We start from the raw sequence: 20,746 nt of genomic DNA, 5'->3' as shown, positions 1-20,746 counted from the left end.
ACTATGTGTGTATTGAATGTAGTCTTTTGTTTATCTGGATTATCAAAGGTAGCTAATGTCTACTTTTCTTTTTTAAATATTTCTTAGAAGACTTTGTTTAGGCTGTGTTTTGGCTTTGTAGATTGGGTTATTAAAATTGTTCCATCATGTTGGGCCAGTTGCTCATTCATTGCATTTCTTTTTTTTCCCTAGTTATTGGCTGTGCTCCTTGATGCTAAATTCAAATAACACAGGATCCTTCTTAAAACTGGAGCAAATACACTCTCAGGCATATCTCATATATTGTGTCTGATCTTAACCCAGTCCTGACAACAGCCACTTTCTAACTCCTGGAATCCACTTAGTTATAACTGAGAGCTGACTGGTTAGTTTTATTAAGGTCCACTTATAGCCTGCTACTGTTTTATATGTATGTGTGTGTGTGTTTGTAATCTTAATGAAGATTTTTCTCTTCATAAAAAATACTCTGAGAATATGTATGAAGTTTAAAATCTGGCTTTTATACCGTTTAGAAGAATGACGTTGTGATTAGGAACCAGTAACTTGAATTAGTGGCTGCTTTGTAAATAATTAGGTGTCAATACTCAGGTTTCTCTGAATTTTAGAATTGGAGGCTAGTACTTCATCACGTACCAGGCAGATTTTTTTTCTTTTTTTGATAAATTTGTAGGAGTTTTGTGATTTTTTTTTTGTAAGTATAGAAGGCTTTACATGACTGTTTTGTCTAATGGGTTTTTGGTTTTGCTCCTATTGCTATCATTACTTGGAAAGTAGGTATGCCTGCCAAGAATGTAAGGTCTTATGTTCCTTATTTGGGGATTTTGTGATGTGGGGAAAATGTAGAGACAGGTGGCAGTCAAGCACTAGAGCAGATCTGATTAAAGCACAAACCAAACTCCCTAAACCACCTTCATCAGAGCTAAAATTACCTCATGTGTCTAAAGAGTAGGCCTGTCTAGAGAAATGATTCTGCGTTGCCTTGAGAACTTCTTAGAGAATGTGGTGGAATTTCCTAATTTTCGGACAGTTAAATTAGATAATCTTCATTCATGTGGCTGTCTTAAACCGAAAGTTGACGTGTTAAGTAGCTATGCAGCTATGAAATTAAAACTGCATTCTAGGTATTTCATCCCCAAAATCACTCCCATTTTAATCCACTAGTTTAACGCTCTGGATCTAGAGTTAGAGCTCAGGTTTTGAGTTTGAGTTTTGTCCTTTGTCGCAAATAATTCAATACTTGAAATCCCGTAAGCACTCAGTAAAAGGGGGCTGCTATGTTTGTAACAGAAACCCTGGTAGCATAGTGGTTAAGAGCTACATCTGCTAACCAAAAGGTCAGCAGTTCGAATCCACCAGGTGCTCCTTGGAAATCGTATGGTGCAGTTCTAATCTGTCTGTCGTGTGGGGTCGCTATGAGTTGGAATCGACTTGACGGCAACGGGTTTGGTTTTGGTATGTTTGTGACATTTGAAAGAAATATTCACTCTCAGGCTCCTACCCCCATTTCTTTATCAGTTTACCTAATGAAGCCATTTATTAGGTGCAATTAACCATAGTTGTTGAGCTCCATGAATAGTGTATAGGTACACAACCGTACCTCACATAGGTTTGCACAACAAGGTCAGGGAATAAAGAAACAGAAGCTTTAGTAGTCACCTTTTCCTGTGCTGTTTAATATTTCAAATTTACTTCAGTTCTCCTTTTGTCTTGTTATTTAACTTCACGCAAAGTTATTCTGTTACTCTAGAATAGTCTTGATGCTTATTCTGCTGAATTTTAACTGAAGTAATTCATGCTCATTCTAAAAGTTTGAGGCTTTTTCAAAACTTTGAACAGGTTTGGATATTTTTTAGAGGTATGATTGTCCATTTTATTGATAATGAAAATGTGTTTTCAGGGTTGTTTTTACTTAATATTTACTCAAAGAGTTTGAGATTATATTCTCTTTTTAAGTTGGAGATAAAGGTTGTTCTTGGGTGGCGCAGAAGGCCTGTGCAGGACTACTAACCTAAAGAATGGTGGTTCGAAGGCACTTGGTGGTGATGTGCTTCCATAAAAGTCACAGCCTTAAAAACCTCATGGAGAAGAAGTTCTGCTCTAACACATGGGGTCGCCACAAGTCAGAATTGATTTGATGGCAACAGGTTTGGTTTGGGGCTTTTTTGAGTTGATATGAACCTTTGACGTGTTTAAACAAATAATATTGTACACACAAAGCAGCTTTCTAGTATTTTTAAATCATTTAATTGCAGAGTGCAATATTAATTTTTGGTCCCTGTTCCTGCTACATTTATTTTACTCTGATAGGTGTATATATAAAACATGGGAAAGCTGCTTTGCTAAAAGAGTGTTTATTCATTCATTCAGCAACTAATGGTTGAGCATCCACTATGTGCCAGCACCACTCTAGGCAGTGGATGGTACTAGTAATCAAGTAAGTACAATGAAGATATTAAAACAGGGTAATATGATAATGTTTGGTCAAGTGGGGACAAGGGTTAAGTTTAGATAAGATTGCAAAGGAAGGCCTCTCTGAGGAAGTGACATTTGAGCTGAGACCTGAATAATGGTAATGAAACAGCTATGCAGATAGCTATCTGGGTGAGGAGCTTTCCACAAGGAAAAAAGAAAAAAGCTGAAAACTTGGTTTACCACTGCCAGAGGATTACGTTTGTCATTGTGAAACTTCCAGGAGTATTAACAGAAGTCTGGAGGGTCAGAGGCTTTTTAACTAGGCTTTATGTTTTCCTTCTTTTCTCTCTCGGGTTGTTACATTTGTGTTAGTAAAGGTATAGTTCACCTCAATGTAATTTATTAACAATCCCGTGTTACTTATCCTCGAATTTTCATTTCTTTCAAATCTCCAACTAGACAGATTAACATGGTGCAATTTGATTATTTTCTCTCCCATCTGTTGGATCCTTTGGGATGAAAATAGTTAAACTTGGCCATCAAGATTAAAACATCATAAAACAGGAAACTCTAAGTATTTAAGAGTTAAATAAATGTGGGCAATGCTGAGCCATCAAAGCTAGATTACTTATTGCAGGATTTCTCAGAGACTTTGATTTTCAGTACAGATGGACTTTGATATCCATGGGGGATTGGTTCCAGGACCCCCACGGATGCCAAAATATAGGAATGCTGACGTTCCTTATATAAAATGCCGTAGTGTTTGCATGTAACCTATGCACATCCTCATTTCGTGATTACTTGTAATACCTACTGGGAACACTGATGCTGCCTGGGCATTCATTAGCTGATGCCAGTCCACCTGTGATCTTGAAGTTCTTGAGGCTGTAGCTCTTTACAGAGCTAGCCAGCCATCCCTCACTTGCTGGAAACGCCTTCCTCTCGCGCTCCTCAACCCCTCACACTTAGCCTCTGAGGGATTGCTTTGACTATTATTCATTGCTTTTTAGAAGCAATTTTTTCACAGAAACAAAGGGTGCACACAACACAAGTAAGGAACAAACAAGAGGTGAGGCAAGCAATGCTGAAACAGTTGAGTGCTGGAGAGAGACTTAGGATCCATAAGATGGTGGGAGGCTACAGCAGGGGATGCCTACACATCACTTCATTCCTGTGGATTCAGTGTCCTGCTCTGAGTGTGGCAAATGCAAATTTTGCTTTTTGGAACTCCCGCCACTCCCCACCCCCCAAATACTTTCAATCCCAGGTTGGTTGTTGAGTCCATGGATGCAAAACCCATGGATATGGAGGGCCAACTGTAATATGCAATATAAATGCCAAAATGTGGCCAGTTACCAAACTTTTGACTTAAATAACTTTTGACTTAGGCTCCCTTTTTTTTTTTTTTTTTTTTCAGAATTATCTCGTAAAATTAAAGTTGTGGGAAACATACTCTGGTAGTAAGCCTGCATGCTTGAAATTTTGATTGTATTAAACTTTGGCTTTCACCTTTTATCCAGAATCGTTTTACAGTTTTCAATTGTTAAGTAGCAGTAATGTTTGGGAAAGATTGGTTAAATATGAAATGAGTTCATAACAGATCTGGAATTTTTCTTAAACTATGTTTAGGCCCTTTTTTTTGTCTTATCTATAGTTTATAATCAGTATAGTGTCTAGAATTATTACTAAAAATGTAAAGTAGTTTGGTCCCCTCCTTCCACTCTGAATCACATCCTCAGTTTTTGTTTTTATTGATTTTGTCTAGTTTATAGATTATGCCTCTAAACCTTTTTTGTTTTAATTGTGCTTTAAGTGAAAGTTTACAATTCAAATCAGTTTCTCATACAAAAACTTACACAAACATTGTTCTGTGACCCTAGTTGTTCTCCCTACAATGTGACAGCACACTCCTCCTCTCCACCCTGCATTCTCTGTGTCCATTCAACCTGCTCCTGGCTCCCTCTGCCTTTTCACTCGCCTCCAGACAGGAGCTGCCAACGTAGTCTCATGTGTCTGCTTCAGCCAAGAAGCACACTCCTCACCAGTATCATTTTATGTCTTACAGTCTAAACTATAATTTATTTTTATTAACATTTTTACAGTTTTTATTTCAACAGAGTATTTTACTTTTCCTGTGTTTGGAATGCTTTTGGTTCTCACTCTCATTCGATTGTACATATTCATCTCTGCTTCTTGACTTGCAGCCTTGGCACATCGTAACTTCGACTTTCAACTTTCCTTTACAGATGTATCTCATTTCCAACATCTTTAGACATTATTTGTATATATTCTTACAGATACATAACAAGTATTCTCATCTTTTTTTGCCACTCAAGTGAGAAAATCTAGCTTTTGCCACCTTTACCATTCTGTACAAAGAACAAAGTGAGAAAGCATTCGGGACATTGCCTTCACAATTCTTTATTGAAAGATTTTGAGTCTCCTTGCTGATGATTTGGTTTCCTTAGTTGGTCCTGTAGGTTTTGAATAGAAGACAGCTCTGGAAGGAAAGTAGATGAAAGGGGGCATATATGTCCAATCTTAACCCTCAGATTTGCCATAGTTTTTAGCTGACATGCTCTCCTTCACAAATTAACTGGTATTCTTCTAAAGCTGTCTTAAATACAAGTAACCAACCAAAAACCAAACCCAGTGCCATTGAGTTGATTCTGACTCATAGCAACCCTATAGGACAGAGTAGAACTGCCCCATAGAGTCTGCAAGGAGCGCCTGGCGGATTCGAACTGCTGACACTGTGGTTAGCAGCTGTAGCACTTAACCACTACGCCACCAGGGTTTCTAAATACAAATAAACAAAAGCAAAAAAAATAATAATAATAACTCTTAACCTGACTTTTCTTAACACTGCTGAGTTTGGATTATCTTGTAAATGGACTTTTCTAATTACGGAAAACAAAGTGGAACTAATGATAGAAATACAAACTGGATAGTTGGTCAGGTTTCAGAAACACAAATTTCTGACTTTCTTATAATAATGCTCATGCCTCAAAGGACTGACAGTACATTAGATAGGCGTTTTATCTGGCCTTTTTCCTTCCTTGCTGTTTATCTTACTGTAACAGGAACCATATTAATTCCCTCAGTACGACAAGAATGGTCTACTTAGACATCTTGTTCTTTGTTGGGAATGCCCCCAGATCCTTGAAACCACTTTTCTGCTTCAGACATTCAAACTTCCTGTGGTTCTTCCGGAAACCCCGGTGGCGCAGTGGTTAAGTGCTGTGGCTGCTAACCAAGAGGTCAGCAGCTCAAATCCGCCAGGCACTCCTTGGAAACTCTGTGGGGCAGTTCTACTCTGTCCTATAGGGTCACTATGAGTCGAAATCGACTCGATGGCACTGGGTTTGGTTTTTTTTTTTTTTTTTTTGATCTTCCTCTCTGTTCTAGCTTCCTGGAAGAACAGACATGTCTCATTTATGATATATGTGGATTGTGAGACAGGCTTAGAAAGCCTTGATTATCAACTCATTTGAATAACAGGACATTTATGAATCCGGTGAGTCTGTTCCTTACATACGAGGTGCCTTCGTCATGTAGTGCTGCTGTAACAGAAGTACTAAAAGTGGATGGCTTTTACAAAGAGATTTATTTTCTCACAGTCTGGTAGGCTAGAAGTCCAGATTCAGGGCGTCAGCTCCAGATGAAGGCTTTCTGTCTCTTTCAGCTCTGGAGGAAGGGCCTTGTCATCAGTCTTCCTCTGGACTAGGAGCTTCCCCGCGCTCTGCTCCCAGTCCCGCTTTCTTGGTGGTGTGAGGCCCCCATGTGTCTGCTTTTCTCTTTTGTATCAAGAGATTGGCTTAAGACACTGTCTAATCGTGTAGATCTCATCAATACAACTGCCACTAATCCATCTCATTACATCATAGTGATAGGATTTACAGCACATAGGGAAATCACATCAGATAATAAATGGTAGACAATCATACAAGAAAGGGAATCATGACCTAGCCAAATTGACACATATTTTGGGGGGACACAGTTCAATCCATGACATGAGGAAATAACTTCTCTAAGTTTGCTCATTGTAATTCAGTTCAGTTCATTGTGTCATCTCTGACACAGCTATAATTTCGTTCCGCCATATACAGTAATTATATTGAGATACCTTTCCCTGCCAGAATCACTTGAGAGTTGCAGCAGAATGTCCTGGCATAAGACAAGAGAAGCAGAGGAAACCAAAGGTCCTGAGCGGGGAAGCCCATATTCAGCTCCTAAGAGAGATGCAAATCTGCATGAGGGCCTAACTGTCTCACACTGAGATGATCCTGAGTCAACAAGATCCTTTGACAAAAAGGAATTGACCTGATTTAATTAAGTCCAAGGCTGACAAAGCTGCTCTGAATTAAAATTAGCCAGATTGATCTAACTGCATCTAGGCAAAGGCCCTTTTAGCTTCAGTGCAGTTAATTCCCTTGGAGGTAACTGTGGCCCTGCCTTCTGCCTGCCTACCTCATTAAATTTGGCCTGCCTCTTTGAAACTAATTAACTCCCAACTTGTTTCCTAGCTTCTTATTTACAGCTTCTGTCTGCACTTTGCCTCTGACAATTTTTAAACCTATTGTTTTCTTTATTGTAACTAATGCATCAGTTATTTCTGTATAACAAACCAAAAACTTAGGAGCTTAAAACTATAAAGATTTATTATTTATTGGTTGGCTCATTCTTTCTCCTTTGATCTTCAGTCCAGGCTTCTTCATATCATGGGCTGCCCCAGAGCAACATTCCAAAAGACTGTAGGCAAAAGCTGCAAGACATTGACAGTTGACAATGTCAAATTTGCAACTTTCTGTTAGTTAAAGCAAGTCACAAGGCTAGTCCTTTTAATGTGAGGAACAGCGTAAAGCCATGAAAGCCATGTTTTCCAGTCTACACAACTCTAAACCAGCACAGTTACCTTTCCTAAAATTAAGTGTGGAAGTGTTCTGGTTACAAGTCAACAAAGTGTAAAGATTTTACCTGTTGCCATCGAGTCGTTTTTGACTCATAGGATGGAGAAGAACTGTCCCATAGCGTTCCCAAGGCTGTAATTTTTATGGAAGCAGACTGCCACATCTTTCTCCTGTATAAAGTTCTTAGCATTTAATATTTTTATCTTTTTGTTCCTGACCACACTTATTTGTATGATTATCAGGAGTCATGATTTCTGTACTGAGCACTGTATAGTATAAAATCTGTTCTCTCTAGTGTTAACTTGTAGGAAGGGTATGGAGCAAAGAAAGTGTGGGGCTTCTAAGTTTCATGTTTCAGGCGTTGTTATATAGGGTATCTTTAAAGATGCCTATGCAAGTATGGTGAGGCTTTTCATCCCTGGATGGCATAAATAGTTTGCATTCAACTGCTAACCTAAAGGTCGGCAGCTCAGATCCACCCAGTGGCACCACAGAAGAAAGGCCTGACAATCAGCTTCTGTAAAGATAATAGCCCAGAAAACCCTATGAAGCAGTTCTGCTCTGTAATATATGGGGTCATCATGAGTCGGAATCAACTCGAAGGGAATAGGTTTTGGTGCTGGAAGAGAGAAATTGGTGAATAAGCCAGATGTTAGGAATAACTAAAAACAACTCATTTCATAAATATTGAAAATGATCATTTTATGTGAACCATGCTAAATCTAGCCCAGAACAACAGTTTATTTTTATGTACTGGCAATTCCCAATTTTATATATGTAGCCAAGAACCCCTCTGAACTTGAAGCTTGTCGATTATTGGCTCAGCACACATCCCAAACATAATGTGTCAAAAACTAAACTCATACTCTCCTTTCCTTCCTTTCTGTTCATGCTCAGCTGGCTGATGCTATCTTTGAAATAGGAAAGGAAGAAAATAGAAACATGCATAGAGATAGTAAACAGGGAATGAGAGGATTAGAAAAATCTAGGTATTAACCAAGCACACTTAACAGTTTTTATTTAAAAATGAGTCAACAGGGTTAAAATATAAAAATCACTTAGTTTCTTAATGATTAAGTTCTTAACCAGTTTTTTTTTTTTCCTGGTTTTTAAAATGTACTTGCTTTAGAATATATGTAAAAGTATATCTTGTTTAAAAATATTTTCCAGTTCCCTCTTCTAAAACATAAGGAAATGGGTGGGAATGAGGCAAATCAGAATTAAGCTCTTAACACTAGTGCTTTCCCGTTTTTCTCTTTTACATAGTTAAACAGCAAACCCTTTGCCATTGAGTCCATTCCAACTTATGGTGACCCTGTGTGTTACAGAGTGGAACTGCTTCGTAGGGGTTCTTGGCTGTAATCTTTATAAAAACAAGTGTCAGGCCTTTCTTCTGCAGCACCACTGAGTGGTTTCAAACCGCCAACCTTTAGTTGTCGAGCACAAACCATCTGCACCACCCAAAGGGCCTTTTATATAATTAAAAAAAAAAAAAAAACAACCCAAACCCGCTGCCGTCAAGTCGATTCTGACTCAGCGACCCTATAGGACAGAGTACAGCTGCCCAGTAGAGTTTCCAAGGAGTGCCTGGTGGATTTGAACTGCTGACCTTTTGGTTAGCAGCTATCGCTCTTAACCACTACACCACCAGGGTTTCCTTTATATAGTTAGGTGTGGTACAATAGAAAGAAAATAGACTTTGGACTTAGATATACCTAGATTCAAAGCTCTGCTCCACACCTGAATGTGTGAGCCTAGGGAAGTCAGTGACTTCTTTTCCTTGCCTGTAAAGGTAGGAATAATTACTTTGTAGGGTTATGAGGACAAAATTTAAAGAAACGAAAAACATATATAAATGTGCCATCTGGCACTTACTGAGTATTTAACACTTGGTAATTTCTCAGAAGAGAACTTGAATATCTAAAAAATAGAGATGAGAAGACGTGTCCTAGTTTCCCCCAGTCTATCAATAACACACACCCTGTTTCACCCAGTCATCAAATATTAACTTTGTAATCTTGAGCAAGTCATTTAACTTCTGTAAGCTTCAGTTAGAAAAATGGGGCAATGTGAAGGTCAGAGGACCAGATGATATTAGAATGATCCTCCTAACTGCAAGTACTTCAGCATGACAAAGTGGCTATCTTTTGGCATTTGAAGAGGTAACTTGTTTTGCAAAATGAACTGTTGCTTCAGAATTGTATTGAATCACTTACATTTCATCCTTTGGTACTTAGAAGAATTAGGGGAAAGCTTTCTTGTCACTACTACCAAGAATAGCTTATTATCTTAATTCATGTTACTCTTACTTGTCCCTTCCCCTTTCAAGAATGTGGTTATATTCACTGTTGACAATTTGTTGCTCAGGCAGTGGCTTACCTGATGTCTTCCTTCACTCAGGCTGCTGTGGCTTTTTCTTCTTTTGTCTCGTTTATATATCTAGGAGCATCTTCAAATTCAGTTGCTATTATGAGAAGCAACTAGAAATTTTCTTTTAAGTACCACACAGAAGAAGCTTGGTTGTTTTCATATCTGGTTGTGATTGTTTATCCTAATGTATGGGTTTCCCTTCTATTGCCAATTTCTACTCCTAAAACATGCTTTGTTTTGTTTTTGAGGTGAAATTCATGTTAACAAAAAATTCACCATTTTAAAGCATAGAATTTATTGGCGTTTAGTACATTCACAGTGTTGTACAGCCATCACCTTTATCTAGTTCCAAAACATTTTTATCACCCCCAAAGGAGATCCTATACCCATTAAGTATCAATCTCTGTTCCCTCTTTTCCCCCAGCCCTTGGCAACCACTAATCTGCTTTCTGTCTCTGTGGATTTACCTAGCCTGGATATTTCATATTAATGGACTCGAGCAGTAACGCTCTGTGAACCTTCATGTACATGTGTATGCTTGAATACCTGTTTTCAGTTCTTTGAGGTGTTCACCTCGAAGTGGAATTGCTGTATCATATGGTACTTCTATGTTTATGGTACTTCTATGTTTAACTTTTTGAGGAACTGCCAAACTATTCACATGAGCTGCACCATTTTACAGCCACCAGAAATGTGCAGGGGTTCCAATTTTTTTACATCTTTGCCAACACTTTTTATTTTCTGATTTTCTGTTCTGTTTTTATAGCTGTCCTAGTGGGTGTGAAGTGGTATCACATTGTGGTTTTGATTTGCGTTTCCACGATGACTAATGTTAAGCATTTGTGATGGTTAAGGTTGTGTTCCACCTTCACTGGGCCATGATTCTCAGTGGTTTGGCACTTATGTAATGAGGTAGTTTGGCAGGTACATGATGATACGGTTTGGCGGTTACATAATGACATAGTCATCCTCCATGATGTGAGCTAATGTGATCAGCCAATCAGTTGTGCGGAGAGTTTCCTTGGGGGTGTGGCCGGCGTTCAGTATATATATGGATATTCTGGCAAAGCTCACACGCTTGCTCTGGATCCTGCATCTGGCTCATCATCATCTGACCTCTGGTTCTTGGGACTTGAGCCAGCTGCCTTCCGTACTGCCTGCCAATCTTGGGGATCTGTGAGCCACCAGCCTGCCATCTTTCTTGCTGATCTTGGATTTGTCAGCCTCCACAGCCTGCGACCTGGCAACCTGTCGCCTGATCCACGGACTTTGAACTTGCCAGCCTCTGCTACCGAATGAGCCATTTTCTTGAGATAAAACCACCCGTAAATCTGTATAAATACATGCATCGCTTAACATCCATGATAAATTCTGTGAAATAAAACATTATGTGATTTGGACGTCGTGTGAACATCGTGTTGTATACCGGCAGTCCTGGTACAATCCATAGTTAAATCCCCATAAAGCCTATTAAAACCTTATGAGAGCCTGTTGGACAAAGCCTGAGAACTGTATCCACTGGGTACAGGAAGCCAGACTTGCCAGGTGTGCGGCTGGGCTGAGCAGGGGCTGTGTCGGCTGCGCTGGCGGCCTTATCAGGATTTTGCGCGTGCAGACCAGGAGTGGGATGGGGGGGCACACAGAGGTCTTGGAGCGGTGGCCATGGGAAGTAAGTAGGACTGTCCCATAGGGTTTCCAAGGTGGGTTCGAACCTCCAACCTTTTCGTTAGCAGCCAGGCACTTAACTATTGTGTAGCCAGAGCTCACACTCTCTCTTTCTTCCGCCCTCTGTCTCTCTCTCTGCCTTATGCACCACAACAGCACAATCTGCAGTCCATCATAGGGATGGTGTAGGACTGGGCAGCATTTCGTTTCACTTCGTATGAGTCTACCAAGAGCCAGGGACCGACTAGATGACAGCCACCAGCAATGATAACAGTACTTCTGGAGGGATACACAAAAATCGATAAAAGCTGGTTACCTCCAGGAAGGGGAATTGGGTGGCTGAAGGATGCAAACAGGAAAGACGTTTTTACTGTGTCCCTTTTTGTACTTTTTGAAGTCTGAACTACTTGCATGTATTTTCATTCAAAATGTAAATAAAATGTAAACAAATACTTAACATCCAACAATTCCATCTCTAAGTATCTACCCTATGAAGATAGAATGGCATATGGAAGTTCACTATATAGTATGTTTATAAAAGCAGAAGAGTGGAAACAGCTTAACCTGAATCAATGAATAAACCATGATGTTTACTATTATGGGATACTCTATAGAGATACCACTTTGAGGACTAAGATGCCCCTGACCCAAGCCATGGTGTTTTCTTTCACCTCTTACGCATGCGAAACCTGGACATTGGATAAGGAAGACTGAAGAAGAAGTGATGCCTTTGAATTACAGTGTTGGCGAAGAATCTTGAATATACTATGGACTGCCAGAACACATCTGTCTTGAAGTACAGCCAGAATGGTCCTTAGAAGCAAGGATGGGGAGACTTTGTCTCATGTACTGTGCACATGTTTCCGGAGGGACCCAGTCCAGTCCCTGGAGAAAGAGATCATGCTTGGTAAGGTAGTGGGTCAGCGAAAAAGAGGAAGACCCTCAATGAGGTGGGTTGACACAGTGGCTGCAACGATGGGCTTAAACAAAGCAACGATTATGAGGATGGCGCAGGACAAGGCAGTGTTTCATTCTCTTGTACACAGGATGACTATGAGCCAGAACCATCTGGACAGCACCTGACAACTATAGAGATGTTTGTATAGAATAACATGGAATTACCTGCAGAAATATTGTTAAATAGAAAAAAAAAAAAAAGACAAAACAATATATACAGTATGATAACATTTTTGGTTAAAATGTGTAGAACAGGTTGGTGACTGGGGGCTACTTTAGTGTTAACTATACTGTTTGAAAGTTTTTTGAGGATATATTGAGGTAGCAAAATGAAATTGGTTGGAATGTAGAGATGAATAGCAGTGAGAACACCTTTAAAAACCTGACATAAGTATTAAATCAGTTGTGCATTTCTTTTCAGTTATCCTTTCCACTTATTACTGTCTTTCTTACCGTCCTCCTATTTGAACTATTTTAAGTGTTCAGGAAAAAAAATATTAGAGTTGAAAAACTCTTTAAAGACTATTTAGTCTAAGTAGAATCTCGTGATTTGTACCCAGTAAAGTAATGGGAAGGCTAAAGAAGACATTGTTCAGGACCACAAAGCTAGATAAGCAGACTTGGATCTAGAAATCATGGATTACAACTAGTCATCAAGGAGTTTAACATGTAGGTCATAGCTACGTTTAAGAGAATTTCTTCAAAGGGAGCGATTAAACAAGCACCCTCTATAAAGTGTTATAGCATTTAATAATAAAAAAAAAACACTAGGAGGCAGTAATGAAGGAAATGAAAAACACAAGATATAAGGCATATAGAAAAGTCTGCACGAGAAAAGGTGTGGTGGTCTGCTTCTGTAAAGATTACAGCCTAGGAAACACTATGGGGCAGTTCTATTTTGTCATATAGTGTCGCTGTGAATCTGAACCTACTTGACGGCATACAACAATGAAGTATATATACGTGTGTGTGTGTACACGTGTATATATATATATATACACACACACACACTTTACACTTTAAAGACCATCTAGTCTAGGTACAGTCTTATAAACTGTACCCATAAAGTAATGGGAAGGCCAGAGATGACTTTTTCAAGATCACAAATCTAGATGAGCAGACTTGTATCTAGAAGTCATGCCTTACAACTAGTCATCAAGGACTTTTTATATATGTATCATAATTCATATAACCAGTCCCCTCCAGATATTTAGGTTTGTAGTCTTTTACAACTTAAAAATAAGTCGTTTTATAAATGTGATGACAGTTTTATAGGGTGAATGTCTAGTAGTAAAACTTGAGGAGAAAAGGTATGTGCATTTGTAATTTTGGTAAATATTGCCAGATTGTCCTTCCTAGAGGTTGTGCTGATGCGTACACTGACAGCAGTGTATTAGAGTGCCTTTTTGCTGACAGCCTTCCCAGTACAGTGTTGTCAGGTGTTTGGATCATTGCAGTATGATAGGTGGAAAATGGTATCACACAAGTTTTTGAGTTTCCCTGGTTACTAGGGGTTGAACTTTTTGCTTGTTTTGTGTTCATACGTTTGAAAGCTGTGTGGCTTCGCTTTTACTGAGCTGCCATTTTTCCCTTGAGCTGTTAGACTTGGCTTATGAAGGTTTTTGCCATGCAGAAATTATTTTAATGTATAAGTAGTCATATGTGTCTGTCTTAATGACCTCTTAAGTTTTGTGCTATTCTTAGAAAGGCCTTTCCTATTTTGAGATTACTAAAAAAAAGTCTGCCATTGTCAAGTGGGCTTGTTTTTAATATACTAACTTGTATAGGTCTAAGCAATGAAAGCCGGTATCTAATACTAAACTTTTTATCAATTATTGCTTAGGAGAGGATGGCCTACCTCACTTCACTCTTTAAGCATGGGGAAATAACAGAGTGTGTGTGTGCGCGCGCACGCAGTGTCTCATAAGACAACTGAAATAGAACAACACTAGAGCTTGGACTTTGCCATGGGATGCCCTAAAGATGAATTCAAATTCATGATGTAAGCCCTGAGTAAAAACGTTTTAATACAATCAAGGGAAGGCATTCCTATTATGGAATTCCTTTTTAGCAATACCTCGCAATGTTGTTTTTTCATGCCTCCGTCGGTCTGGTTATCTTTCTTTCAACATTTAATTATGTGGTTTTTTGTTTTGTGTTTTTTATAACATTAGAACTAAAGGTAAGAATTCCCGAATTGAATTACTAGGTGAGTTTCACATACTTCTCTTATGGCTTCATTTTTGGTAGATTGAGCCATATAAAATTACTTTGTAACATGAAGTATTTTCTTTAGAGTGATGGTATTAAGGATAAGTTTCATACAATTTTCTTTTCATCTGTTTTTTCTATTTTGGTAAAAACTTGTTAATTTTTTCCTAGGAAATTAAACTGGTTTAATTTATCGTATTGTCATGGACTGCATTTACAATAGTGACTGTGTAGAAAAGGTTATTCGTTAACTGTAAACTCAAGATGGATGCTGTATGTTTTCATTTAGATCCCAAGGAAGAGAAGGAGGAAGAAGACAATTCTGTCCTTCCTCAGGAAGTTTCCATTGCTGCAACGAGGCCTACCCGGGGCTGGCGCAGTAGTAGCAGGACATCTGTCTCTCGCCATCGTGACACAGAGAACACCCGAAGCTCTAGGTCCAAGACTGGTTCATTGCAGCTCATCTGCAAGTCAGAACCAAATACAGATCAGCTCGATTATGGTACAGTGCAGATAGGCTATGGGTACTTAAGAGCCTGTTGATTTTAAAAACGTAATGGTGAACGTTGACCAAAACAACTTACCTTTCTGATACTGGGTGTGGTGGCATAAGGATGGGGTTTTTTGAGGACAATTTACAGATAGTCTCATTTGTGTAATTACCCCAGGCAGTGATTTGTTTTCTTTCTCTTGGCTGCAAACAGAAAACATATTTATCGAGACTTCTAAATTTTTATTTTTGCTATATTTTATACCAGATGTTGCAGAAGAACATGAGTCTCCAGGTGGCATTAGGTAAGAAACCTTCCATTGTCTGCATTTAAACCTATGGGGACATAGAGCATAATCACAGGAAATGATTAAGAAGATTGTTTTCTATATGAAAGCATCTTTAGCTATAGCAGAGAAATTAACTTGCTCTTAGGTAATTCAGTTTTAGTATTCAATTTAGATCCAACCCTGTCCTTGATTAGAGCTTTCATCATGCAATCTTCAGTTACTCAGTTCAGAAACCTGTCTTTTGTACCTCTTACGTTCTGACTTTTTTCTTCCTAGGCACTAATGTGAAATGTGGGTATTTCGGCCGTTGTTTTGGAATGTTATCCATATCTTCTGTGATAAACCATGTGATTTTGTCTGTCGATAGGTCTTTTTCTGATAAAGCAGAATACTAGGCATAGTATTATAAAGTGATTTGTTTTTTAAATCTTCAGTGCCATTTAGCAATCATCATCCTACCTTTAATGAAATGACAGCATATCTAGAATCTAGATTTTTTAGTTTCAGTTATTATTCTTTAGACTAAAGCAGCTAGATTGCAGTCCAACTAAATTACCCATTGCCGTCGAGGCAGTTTGGACTCATAATGACCCTATAGGACCGAGTACAGCTGCCCAATAGGATTTCCAAGGTGTGACTGGTGGGTTCAAACTTCCAGCCTTTTGGTTAGCAGCTATAGCTCTTAACAACTATGCCACCAGGGCTCCCAACTAGATTAAAAAAAAAAAATTAGAAGGATGAAAATCCTAAATAACTTATTGTGAATCTTTGGCTACCACTTTATCAGTAAATTACCAAATAAAATCCTGTCAGATGTGATCATTACAACTAGAATTTCTCATCTCTGTTCTCTTCTTTTAGTAGCGAGGAGGAAGAGGAAGAAGAAGAGGAGATGTTAATCAGTGAAGAGGAAATACCGTTCAAAGACGACCCAAGAGATGAGACCTACAAACCCCACTTAGAAAGGCATGTATCAGACTTGTCATGTTTCAGACATGTCAATGAAAAATAAGTGGGAAAGCATTGTTGCATAGTTTATTTCATTTTGTTTTCTAACTAATGGGTATAGACTTAATTCTACGTGAGCAATTAATTATGCACTTGTTTTATAGATCTAATATGATCTTATTAGTTTCATTATTACCTACTCATAACAGTCCTCTTTTCTGTTTGCAGAATATTTTGTTCCTATCCAAATTATGATGTCTGCATGTTTTATCTTAAAGCACCATGAATTACCTGAATACTTTGAATTTTTTTACTTACTATCTTGTTTCTCTTTACATCTGTGGTGAAATTTGATTCTGGGGCATGTTTAGCCTGGGCATCATCTCACAGGCATTATTATATATCATTACTACGTATATGAGGAATAATTGGTGGGAGATCACATTTCATGAGCTGAGGATAATTTATAATAAGTCAGTGATATCCCTAAGCTTTACCCTGTTACCATAGTTTTCCTTGAGAGGATCCTTTGCTTTATACCAAAGTTGAAATGTATTTGTGTTTTCAGGGAAACCCCAAAGCCACGGAGAAGATCAGGGAAGGTGAAAGAAGAGAAAGAGAAGAAGGAAATTAAAGTGGAAGTAGAGGTAGAAGTGAAGGAAGAAGAGAATGAAATTAGGGAGGATGAGGAGCCTCCTAGGAAGTGAGTAGGCAATTATTGCTTTAAAAAAAAAAAATCAGATTTTGAAGATACCAGGGGTAAAAGAGGGTGGAAATATGGGGAGGGATGATAATGTATATCATACTTAAATATTTTTTGTACTTAAAAAATTTGGCCTCAAGCAGCTGAAACTCTTAAGAGCTTACAAAGTGTAATTTTAATTCAAAGCAATACTTGTGTGTGCTGTTGATTCCCACACGTAGCGACCTTACGGGAGAGAGTAGAACTGTGCCACAGGGTTTTCAAGGCTGTATATAATCTTTATGGAAGCAGACTGCCACATCTTTCTCCCATGGAGTGGCTGATGGGTTCGAACTGCCAACCTCTGGTTAGCAGCTGAGTGCTTAACCATTGCGCCTGCAAATGAGCAGGGAATACAGTAGCTATAGGGATGCAGAGATAGAGACAACAAAAAAAAAAGTATGGCAAATGTGGATGCTCAAAGGAGTAGTAAATAGGCAAATGATAGGATAGCCTCAGTCATGTAAAAACTTTTTGCTTAGCAACCATTTATTGTTGCAGAAATAAGATTTATTTAAGTGTTCAGACATTTTTGGTTCTTTTCAAGGAGAGTATAGTTTGTATTCTTGGGGTTTTTAGATAATAGATTCATTTATTCTACTTTCTAATTGACTAAATTTAGATGGTAGACCTTTCAGTGTAACAGTTCTTCAAGTGATAACCTTGAGGTTTATCCCGATCTTCCATGGTATTGCCTAATTCTTAAAATGCGTATATTTAATTTGTGATGCAGGCTCATCTGAAAGTGAAATCACTTCAGAATGAAATATTTCCTTGCTTTGCCAAATGTTTCTTTAGCTTTATGTGTTCTGGGTTACCTTTTGTATATGACACCTGCTCTTTGATCCTGACTGTATGTTTTCAGCCATCTTTCACTTGATAAGCTTCAATCTGGAATGCGTGGACAGTTACTCTGTTCTTTAATTATAGGAGAGGAAGAAGGCGAAAAGATGACAAAAGTCCCCGGTTACCCAAAAGGAGGTGAGTAACTCACACTATTTTACCCATCTGTATACCTAGGTACAGTGCATTTAGCTACTGACACACCATTTGTTTTTAGCCACTGACAGTCTCAATCCATTACAGCTAGTAGGAACAAACTGGGCTAGGTATTAGAGCTACCACTAATTGGAGTATGTCCCAGACAATTACATGTATTATCTTCATAACAATCTTATAGGTGAGTCCTACAAGATTGTTCTGAAGATGGTATTTAGCCCTTATAATAATCCTGCAAGGGATGGCTATTTAAAACTTCCACAAAGGCAACTTCGTTAATGTCCCTGATTCAAGGTTACTATGATGTTTTCATATCCATTGCAGGATCTTGAGGTTTCCAAAAATCTTAATACTTCCTCTTGATCGTTTTTGGGGGGGTTTACTAGTTCATTTGTATTATTATTTTTAACTCTATCAGGGATTTGGTAATTTGCAGTTTAATTCTAACAAATTCTCTGAAGACTGTGTACTAGTAAAGAGTTAATTCTTCACAGTGTAGGATAGCTATTCCCTATAGTAAGTTGGAGTTAAAGGCCACCGTGCCAACCGCCACCTTTCCATTGCTAACTCTTCCCCTACATTTTGATACAGAAAAAAGCCTCCAATCCAGTATGTCCGTTGTGAGATGGAAGGATGTGGAACTGTTCTTGCCCATCCTCGCTATCTGCAGGTTAGTGACTTTATTGTATAAAGTAGCATTTTAGGTAGGTTTCATTACTGGTTTTCATACTTCATCAGACTATAAATTTGTATGTTTGACGTAGGCCTTGGAGTTTTCTAAAAGAACAGAAGGACATAAGTAATGTGAAGAAAAATATTTCTTTAAAGATAAAATTATTTCAATCATGTTAGAAAAATGACTAAGAAACTGAGGCCCAACTGATGACTTTCCTTGGAATCTTGGACTATTCCAGCATTTCCCAGTGAGGCTTAAATCCTTGTAGTAGGAGAAGTGATTCATAAGAGAGATCACCAAGACTCAGATTAACAGATTTTATTAATGTGTATTAGAAAAAATAAAACTAGCAACTCAAATCTGTAATTTTTTTTGATATCGTTTAGAATCAATAAGAGATCTTTTAAGTGAGTAGATATAAAGAAAAAAGTAAAGGTGTGGTTTATATATAGGTCTGGCAAAAACCATGAAGATGAAATAGTAATGACAAAAGCTTAGGAAATATTTACTTGATTTTTAGTTCAGCTGCAAGTACAACATGAGATTTTGTGGACTCTGATTCTGTTGTAATAATGATAGCTACTGTTCTTTTACTTTGTGCCAGCTAAATACTGTGCAATATATGATCTCTATATCCCCACAACACCATTAGAGATAGTTATCGTTATCCCCGTTTTACAAATGGGAACTAAAGCTTAAAAATATTTCAGTACATCTTCTCTAAGGCTGTATTGCTGATGAATGACAGACCCAGACTGGAACCTAGATTCCTATTTTTGACCAGAGCTTGTGTTTTTAATCAGAATATACTGCCCACCTAACCATACACAAGGTATTTGGTTTTCCTTTAGAATTTTTGACTTAGCAAAGGAAAGAGCTTTCAGGAAGCCTTAATTTTTAACCCTTTTCACTTTCTTTTACTGTTTTAGCACCACATTAAATATCAGCATTTGCTGAAGAAGAAATACGTATGTCCCCATCCCTCTTGTGGACGACTCTTCAGGCTGCAGAAGCAACTTCTGCGACATGCCAAGCATCATACAGGTATTTTTAAAAAATAGAATATTTATTAAGTGGCTAAATGCACTGTACCTGGAGTTAATTTTTATATGTAATATAAGGTAAAGGTCCAACTTTATTGTTTTGCATGTGCAAACCCAGTTGTCCCAATGCCATTTACTAAAAAGACTGTCTTGCCTTTTTGAGTGGAGTTGGCACCTTTGTTGAAAATCAGTTGGAAGACAGCTACCTGGCCAACTGGCTGGAAGAAAGCCATGTTTGTACCCATTCCAAAGAAAGGTGATGTGACAGAACGCAGAAATTATCAAACAATGTCATTAATACCATGGTCAAGATTTAGCTGAAGATAATTCAATTACGGCTGTAGCAGTACCTTGACAGGGAACTGCCAGACATTAAAGCCAGATTCAGAAGAGGACGCGGAATGAGGGATATCATTGCTGATGTCAGATAGATCTTGGCTGAAAGCAGAGAATACCAGCAAAATGTTTACCTGTATTTTATTGACTATGCAAAAGCATTCGACTGTGTGAGTCATAGCAAATTATGAGTGACATTATGAAGAATGGGTATTCCAGAACACTTAATTTTGCTCATGTGGAACCTGTACATAGACCAAGAGGCAGTCATTCGAACAGAACAAGGGGATACTGTGTGGTTTAAAGTCATGAAAGGTGTATGTCAGGGTTGTATCCTTTCATCATACATATTAATTCTGTATGCTGAGCAAATAATCCAAGAAGCTGGACTGTATGAAGAAGACTGGCATCAGTATTGGAGGAAGACTTGTTAATAGCCTGAAGTGTACAGATGACACAACCGTGCTTGCTGAAAGGCAGAAGGACTTGAAGCACTTTACTGATGAAGATTAAAGACATAAAGGAAACAAAAATTCTCACACTTGGACCAATAAGCAAAATCATATAATAAATGGAGAAAAGTTGTCAAGGTTTTCATTTTACTTGGATCCACAATTAATGCCCATGGAAGCAGCAGTTGAGAAATCAAACAACTCATTGCATTGGGTAAATCTGCAAAAAATCTCTTTAAAGTGTT

The 20,746-nt window shown here is 38.3% G+C and overlaps 1 protein-coding gene across 2 annotated transcripts in view; it reads left to right on the top strand.

Annotated features, from left to right (window-relative positions):
• ZFP91 (ZFP91 zinc finger protein, atypical E3 ubiquitin ligase) overlaps window positions 1-20,746 on the top strand; it is a 42,826-nt gene that overhangs the window by 6,164 nt on the left and 15,916 nt on the right. Inside the window, exons 3-9 of one of the 2 annotated variants that reach the window (XM_010600906.3) lie at window positions 14,815-15,027; window positions 15,284-15,320; window positions 16,170-16,271; window positions 16,822-16,956; window positions 17,926-17,976; window positions 18,586-18,664; window positions 19,600-19,714. In XM_010600906.3, the coding sequence (XP_010599208.1) occupies window positions 14,815-15,027; window positions 15,284-15,320; window positions 16,170-16,271; window positions 16,822-16,956; window positions 17,926-17,976; window positions 18,586-18,664; window positions 19,600-19,714 (732 nt within the window). Of the gene's footprint in view, window positions 1-14,814; window positions 15,028-15,283; window positions 15,321-16,166; window positions 16,272-16,821; window positions 16,957-17,925; window positions 17,977-18,585; window positions 18,665-19,599; window positions 19,715-20,746 lie in introns of both variants that reach the window. The other variant, XM_003421349.4, reaches the window with a different exon arrangement.

This window comes from Loxodonta africana, chromosome 7, assembly GCF_030014295.1.
Source record: "Loxodonta africana isolate mLoxAfr1 chromosome 7, mLoxAfr1.hap2, whole genome shotgun sequence".
Taxonomy (NCBI): Eukaryota; Metazoa; Chordata; class Mammalia; order Proboscidea; family Elephantidae; genus Loxodonta; species Loxodonta africana.
Note: the sequence above shows the minus strand (reverse complement) of the source record. Positions and strands in the feature narration are given on the sequence as shown.